Source organism: Coptis chinensis, chromosome 3, assembly GCF_015680905.1.
Source record: "Coptis chinensis isolate HL-2020 chromosome 3, ASM1568090v1, whole genome shotgun sequence".
NCBI lineage: Eukaryota > Viridiplantae > Streptophyta > Magnoliopsida > Ranunculales > Ranunculaceae > Coptis > Coptis chinensis.
The window spans coordinates 4,896,953-4,905,445 of NC_141458.1; the positions used below are offsets into that span (position 1 = coordinate 4,896,953).

General features: G+C 36.8%; 1 protein-coding gene across 1 annotated transcript; it reads left to right on the forward strand.

Moving 5' to 3' along the window:
* Nucleotides 1–376: 376 nt before the first annotated feature.
* Nucleotides 377–8,167, forward strand: LOC147507445 (ras-related protein Rab7). Its single transcript, XM_086600155.1, has 7 exons — nucleotides 377–536; nucleotides 617–643; nucleotides 746–845; nucleotides 6,557–6,703; nucleotides 6,796–6,876; nucleotides 7,017–7,162; nucleotides 7,792–8,167. Exons 1-7 carry the CDS (start codon nucleotides 484–486, stop codon nucleotides 7,859–7,861), a joined length of 624 nt encoding a protein of 207 aa, XP_086456281.1. The 5' UTR covers nucleotides 377–483; the 3' UTR covers nucleotides 7,862–8,167.
* The last annotated feature ends 326 nt before the right edge of the window (nucleotides 8,168–8,493 follow it).

The following is an 8,493-nucleotide window of genomic DNA, read 5'->3' on the forward strand; positions in this document are numbered from 1 at the left end:
TCCCAATATCACTAGTTGACTGGGTCCACTACTAGTAAATGTAAGTTGACCTCATGTAGTAGTACTTGATCAAGACCACAGATTGCACATGACACACCTGCAAATTCAAATGTCAATATTGAAAAATGGTAATAAGAATAGTGAAAATGGTGAATAATACAAAGAATTAACAAATAAAACATCACATTCACAAGAAAAACCCAACAGTAAACTGACTAATGGTTGAGATTGGGGGGTACAAAACAAATGTCTTGAAACCAATTGAAACAAATTAAGATTCAGAGATCGGGTTCATAAGCATCTTCCGAGAAATACCGTCTCGGAATTCCGTTGCCATATATATTTCGGACGAAATTGTGGAAAACCGAAAGTATATCAAACTCTCAGACATTTCGAAAAACTAATTCTGTTTGCAATTATTGGAACACAATTTTTTTTTTCCCATTCTTCTTTCTCGAAAAAAAATACACCAGCTCCAAATCCATGGCATCTCGAAGACGTATGCTTCTAAAGGTCATAATCCTTGGTGACAGTGGGTAAGCAACCTATTTTTTTCTCATTTTTTCTATTTAATTTTTCAATTTTTATTTGGTTAATTTTTTGTAATTTGTTACAGGGTTGGTAAAACATCTTTGATGAATCAGTATCCTTGAAATTATGTAATATTTCGTTTAATTCAATGTAATTAGATGTGGTAGAGTGTGTAAAGTTTCGATTTTTAGTCCTTAAATTGGTGAAATTTTAGATATGTGAATCGTAAGTTTAGTAATCAGTATAAAGCAACAATTGGAGCTGATTTCTTGACTAAGGAAGTGCAATTTGAAGATAGACTTTTCACTCTACAGGTCTGTTTATTTGTTCAATTTTTTTTTATAGTTAGTATCATGAACTGTGAATTGTTACTTGTTTGGTTCTACCGTTGATGCATTTGTTAGATATAAATGTTAAGGAAACAAATATATAACAATGTCTTTGTTGATTTGTTTCCATATGTAACTATGCTATGTGTAACCTAAGGAAGTGTGTATATCTAATAGAGTAATAGTACCTCCAATAGAGAGATGAATACACTGAAATTACTTTCTTAACATGGTGTCAGTTAAGGTCAATTCTCTTCATACCCTTGCAGTTTCCTATGACTAGTTTTCGGTGCTTTGATCTGCCCCCCTTCTCTCTGTAAGGAATTCTATTACAAGACCGTGACTCCCAAAGGCGGTCCCTTTATAAATCTAGTGGTACTAAATTTTGACAATGGTTTTTCTATTGGATAGTCGCACAAACTTTGGCTGAATAGTAAGACCTTATTGCTTTAGTACTGAGTTTGTTTATTGTTTTGGAATATGGCTATTGACTGTGTAATCACAGTGAGCACTCATTGCAATTGGGCCATATTTTTTCCTTTGTGGGTCCATCATTACTGTTTCAATTCCTAGTTGTTAGTTTGCAAAAGAAAGTTTGATTACTTTGTCTTCTGGAAAAAGCAAAGTCAATTCATCTTGCTTGCATGTGGTGGTAAGTTCTTGCATGTAACACTTCTGTTTATGTTTATCCTTTTTTAATTGTTTATACTTACTTTGTCTACATTGATTCTGGACCTCAGAGTCGAACTTGCTTTTTATTCATCTTTAAGCTCACTATTTGCAGCAGAATACAGTATATTATATGTTTGTTATTGGTTGTCACATTTCCAATGTCAACTGACAACTCATTAGCATCTACTCTTTCGGCCTCTCTCACAACCATGGCATTTGCCATCGTCCCAACGTTCTTTATTCCAACTCTCACAAATCTTGTTACTGTCAAGCTGAGTGATGATAACTTTTTATTGTGGTCACACCAAATTGAGGCTTTTCTCATTGGGCAGGACTTTGGTCTTACAAATACCCTGCCATTACAGATTCATAATACACTGTTTGGCTGCGCACTGACTAAAATAAAGTGAGCATTATTTTTGTCACTTTGTCGTTACCAATTCTCTCATCGATTATTGGTTTTAAGTCTTCCTCTGCTATTTGGTCACGTTTTCAAGAGGACTTTTATCAAAAATTCATTGCCAACCTTTTCAGATCCGTCGGAACCTCAACTCTCGTCACTGTCTCTACTTTCTGGAGGTTAAAAGTTATGCTGACGCCTTATTTACTATTGGCGAACCAGTTACAAACAATGACTTGGTTAATGTCATTCTACATGGTCTTGGTTCTGGATATATTACGTTGGTTACTGCTCTAGTGAGCCTTGATATTTTGCCTATGTTCTTGGCACTCCGCTATCATATGCTCAACTATGAGGCTTGTCATCATCCACCCCCTCTATCGGGTCCTCTCAGTGCTACTAGTTTCTCATGCCTTTTTCTCAAAATTATCATAAGGGTAAGAAGAAAAAAAGGTTCTTCTCACTACTGCACGGATGCACCGGTTCTCAGAATTATAGGGGCTCTCCCTAACGCCAGTCAGATGTGCTTGACATTCTTAGAGTGCCCCCTAGTATTGGATCTTGCCAGGTTTGTCATGGCACTGACATCTAGGGCTGAAAATGGTGCGGGGTTGGGTCAAATTCTCACTCAAAACTCTTTACCATATTCGGATCCATCCGGATTCGGATCGGATTTTGGATATCCATATCCATTAAAAAACACAAAAAAATACACTATTTTAATAATTTTCATATATAAATGTAAGATATAAATTAATTTTTAGGCATCAAAATATGAATATTGTTAAAATGGTTTGGTTTCCGGATATTCGGGTCGGATATATTGGATTCACATATGGTCGGATTCGGATTGAAATCTGTACCATTCCCAGCCCTACTGACATCTTGCTTCTAATTGTCTAATGTTGCCTCGTTTTGCCAGACTTCGAGTCTCTTGCTTTCTGTACTCAACATTTGCGGGATTATTGATTGTTCAACTAGCACTTATGCATAGGGCTGGCAATGGGTCGGGTAAGAACCGATACCCGATCCGGTCCGAATCAATAAAAACGGGTCTGAGACAGGTAGTTAGCATATTGGACCGGTTCTGAGTCTTGAAAATAAGAACCGGACTCTTATTGGATTGGTTCTGGATTAAGTATGTACCGAACAGTTATGGGCATGATCCGATTAAAATTTTTAGTCTTATTCTTCATAATTTTCCTCTACCATATATTTCTATTACCTTATGCAACATTGCAATATTTAAAGTTCCAAAATAAGATATGCCAAATATATATGTAATATTACGATATTTTTTTACATAATAAAAATATGGTTTCTATCTAAAGTAAAATCCTCCTTTACAAATTTGGATTTCAAATCATTCATTATGCCTTTTGGATTTGTGTACCTTGTTTTTGTGTTTAGCAAAAAAAAATTATTTAATATTTGTATAACGAAAATTATGATCCAATTATAAAAAAAAAACTCAGTTCATCGGGTTGAAATTGAGCTTATTGGTTCGGAACGGATCGGATCCGGAATCAAAAAAAAGTTTTCGGTTCGGTTCTGGTTCTCTAACTCAAATATCCATTCGGGTCGGGTCCGGTTCTGGGTTTGTATTGTTGAAAAGCGGATCGGTTTTGGATTTGCATATATCCGGGCCGATCCAACCCATTGCCAGCCCTACTTATGCATGTTTATTTCTTTGGCAACTCATCTGACTATACTTCACAACATCCTTATAATCGTACCCATCTGGTTATCTTCACTAGTGCACCCTATACGCTGGATCTGACTCGGTTCTTCTTAGCAATGATGATCAACTTCCCATTATTTACATGGGTATCAAGGAACTTCCCATTAGTTCTTCTAAGTTTCATCATTTTGGGGTCCATGTAAGTAATGGAGAGTTGATCACCGCTAAAAAGTATTGAGTCAGGTCCAATGTATGGGGTGCACTGGTGAAGATAAGATGGGTTGTCAGTCATATGAGTGGTGACACTTGTATCAAGATAATAAGCATGATCATATGACTGTTGTGGAGTATAACCAGATGGGCTACCAAAGAAATAAGCCTGTGGAGGTGCAGGAGGAACAATTTGTAATCCCACAAAGGAAGAATGCAGAGAAACCAGGGACATGAGATCTGACAAAGCGGGAAGCAATGGACTAGTGGAAGCAAGATGCCCAGTGGCATAAGTGCATAACACAATTGGCAAGAAGATCCATGAGCAGGGGATGCTCCAAGAATGTCGGGCGCTAGATGCGTTGTTGAGGAGGACCCTTATAATTATGAAAATTGGATGCATCTGTGCAGTATTGGGAAGATCCCTATAATAGTTTTTACCTTTCTTGCCCTTATGAGGATCCTAAGAAGATGCATGAGAAACGAGCAATGTTGAGGGGCTTGAGAGAGCAGGTGCACCATGATGAGCTTCATAGTTAAGCTGACGAGAGTGAAGTGCCGAGAACATTGGAAGTGTCAAGGCTCATAACCAAGACCATTAAAAACAATATTAACCAAGTCATTGTTGATGACTGGTTTGCCAATAGCTGATAAGTAAGGCATCAGTGTAAGTTTTGGCCTACTGAAGGTACTCCGAGAGAGAATGAGTACCATGAGAGTTCTCGTTGAGATTCCTACGGATTTGTGAAGAGTTGGCAACATATTTATGAGAAAACTACTCTTGAAGACGAGACTAAATAGTAGCGGAATTCTGACAACCAATAATCGATGAGAGAATAGGTAGTGATAGTGACAGAGAGAATGCTCAATAGGTTCATGTCGGTGTGCAACCAAACAGTGTATCCTGAATTTGTAGTAGTAAGACATTTATAAGATCCATCAACGAACTAGTAAAGATCCCAACCAATGAGAAAGACCTCAATTTGAAGGGACCACAATAAAAGTTATCGTTGTTCATTTTAATAACAATAACAAGATTTGCGATAGTCGGAATAGAGAATGTTGGCAGGTGAGCCAGAAAGATTAGATATTGCTGACATGCCGAATATTGTAATCCATAACAAAGTGATAATAAGCTATGATGCACAGATACTGCTGTTTACCTATTGCACCGGTGTCCACTGGGTACGGTATTGGTATTGGATACACTTTGGATATTGCTGAAACGAATTGTTCCATATCCTCACATAGCTATGAATAAACATAGATGGAACATAAAAAATAGAGAGAGAGGAACTCATACCTACTTTGTTGCTAATCAATAATCACACGACCACCTTATGTTCGAAATCATATTAAAATAATATTTTTGGTAAGAATTTTATATTTATATTCTCGTATCCCTATCCGTACACGTATCATAGATTTTCAAAAATGCCATATCTTACCCGATCCCGTGTCATCATATTGGTACCTATATCCGTGCATCATAGATAATAAGTTAATAACATGCTGTGTTAGCAGTGTGCTTGAAGATGAATAATATGTGTGACATGTGAATCCAGAACCAATGCAAATGACGAAAATGTAGACAAAATATTAAATAACTTTGAAAGAGACAAAAGTAAACAAAGTCTTGCTAAGCTAGGTTACATTGACACGGGTAGGTGTGTCCTGAACACGGATATGAATTGTTGGACACGAAAAATATCAAAATTTGAGGTAAATTACATACAATATGAACACGGACACGTGGATACGTATTTGACACGGATTTTTTTTCAAAATATGGCGTGTCTATGTAACCTAGTTGCTAAGCAAGAAGAGACCATGTGCAGGCAAGATGAATTAAAACAAAGTAATCAATATATTTCATAAACAATGGTTGAAGAATAATGATTGAATCACAGAAGTGAGAATATGGTCCGACAGTTAATGAATGCTTACTGTGATTACATGGTGGTCAATAGCTAGATTCCATGACAATAAATTCTGTACTAAGCCAATAAAGGCTCATTGTTCAGCCAAACTTTGTGTCACTAAAACAATAGAAAGCCAAGTCTGGAAATAGCACAACCAGATTCATGAAAGTCAGAGCCTAGCTGTGATCTTGTAAGAGAACTGATTGGTCAAAATAAATGACTTTTCTGAAGGAGAGGAAGAGGAAAAGACCAAGCCACCAAATAATGAAGTGAGAAAGAACTAGCCACAAAATGGAGACGCTAGGGTTTGATAGGATCAACCTGTACTGATACCATGAACTGTGGCTTGGAGAGGATAGTTGGTAGGTTTTATTTGTTGTTACTTGTTTGCTCTACCGTTGATGCATTTGTTACTAGTTGGAGATAAATAGATACTTCCAGTTTGGTGATACAAATGTAACGCACATTATTGGACTGATTGATATCATTGACATCAAAGGTGACTGACTAAAGACCAATAAAGAACTAGCAAGTAGTTTGTTGACATACTATGTTACTCATATACTTTGAAGTTCAGTAAGTGTTTACTTGCTGTGTATACTTATTCACGGATTTGCCTTATATCATATATTTTTAAATACTTGCAAGCTTATTTCAATCTAAGCATTAAGATTCTTTACAAAAGGAATGTATTGTTAAGGCTGGCAAATATAAAAGGGGAATTCTCTATTCCAGTTGTTTTGTATATATGTTACTTTCCATCTTGTTTATTTTCTCTTTTTTGAGGATAACACCTTGTGCTCATAGACAGATATGGGATACAGCAGGGCAGGAAAGGTTTCAAAGCCTTGGTGTGGCTTTTTACCGTGGGGCTGACTGTTGTGTTCTTGTATATGATGTGAATGTTATGAAGTCTTTTGAAAACCTTAACAATTGGCGAGAAGAGTTCCTGATTCAGGTGATTGCCTACTAATTAAAGTTGATAGTAGCCTAAGTTCAGGGGGACCTAAGACTTACATACTTCTTCTTTGTTATGCTGCTTTTGTTCAGGCAAGTCCATCTGATCCTGAAAACTTTCCATTTGTGGTGTTGGGGAACAAGGTAGATGTTGATGGAGGCAATAGCCGTGTGGTGAGATGTTTCCCATGTTTCTTTTCGATTTATTTTTAACTCAATCTAGAAAAACAGCAGGTTTTGGTAGAATTGATTGAAGACATCCTTACCTTCACAGTTCTTACTGAAATCATCTTATACCCCCGTTTGTTTACCAGGTGTCTGAGAAAAAGGCAAAAGCATGGTGTGCCTCTAAAGGGAATATCCCTTACTTTGAGACTTCTGCAAAAGAAGGTTTTAATGTTGAGGCTGCTTTTGAATGCATAGCAAAAAATGCACTTAAGAACGAACCTGAAGAAGAATTGTAAGTATTCATCATTCTTATGCATTTCATACCCATTTATAATACATGAGAGATGTACAGCATGTGGATTCCACTATTTGTGTACATTGCTTGTGCATCTGCTGCCAAGACCTTTTTATAATACATGAGAGATGTACAGCATGTGGATTCCACTTAATGACGTGATATCGGATAGTTTGATTACTGAGTATCTGTACCAGGAGAGATATGTTAGGTCTAAAGTTCATCCTATTTGATCAATGTTATTAGCTATTAGCTACGAATGATTTTTCTTTTCTTTTTGGTACATATGATATTCTATCAATCCTTTAACGCCTTTTCTGTCTATGATGCAATCTGCGATAGTTAGTGCGTCATATGTCGAAAGATTCCATTTGGCACATTAACAATCGGCTTACATTGCACAGATACTTCGTAGATATGTCATGTATATAGTTAGTATGTGATAGTCCGTTGCCGTATCAAGGTTGTTTTGTGTGTCTGAGGTTACTCAGTTGTATTTATATATGAAACTCGTGAAGATTATTCAAAAATATAGAAAAAATGATGTTTTTGGATTTGTTTGAAGTATAGAAATGTAGCCGAGAGTGGCCAAATTTTGTTACTGACACTGTAAATTTTTATTGAAGATACCTACCGGAAACCATTGATGTTGCGGGTGGAGGACGACAGCAGAGATCGTCAGGCTGTGAATGTTAAGTGTCGATCGAGCTGCTTAGCATTGGTCTGCGATGAAAAGGGTTACATCATTGTATCCCCATTAATTGTATATTAGACGTAATCACAAAGATAGAAATCAATGGATTTGTATTAGATTTTTGCCAGATGACATTTGCATTCCATTTCTGTAAAAGAGTGCTGCAAACCTTGTGGAATTTTTCAGTTCTCTTTACTCTGGGCCATCTTTCTCATGGTTCTTAAGCTATACAACTTTGGAAGATCTATTATGTAACATACAGTATAATTAAATGAAAAGGAGCCCAATTTGGAGAGCTCTTGATGATACTTTTGTTGACCTGGTGACATCCCATCTCTGCCTCTGGCCAGAAGATTAGGTAAGGGTGGAATTCAAGCTAATCAAGCTGAGCTTTACTATGCTCAAGCTCGGCTGGTTTATTTAGCGAGCTTTGAAATAAGCTCAAGATTGGCTCATATATTTATATGAACTAATGAACTAGCCCGAGCCGAGCTTTAAGTGAGCCAAGCCTGGATAACTTAGTTATTTTACACTACAAAGATGTTATTTGAGCTTATCAAGCTGAGCTTCATAAAGCTCAGTTCGTTAGCTCGTTTGTTACACGGTCCAAACTTGACTCATTTAATTAAATGAC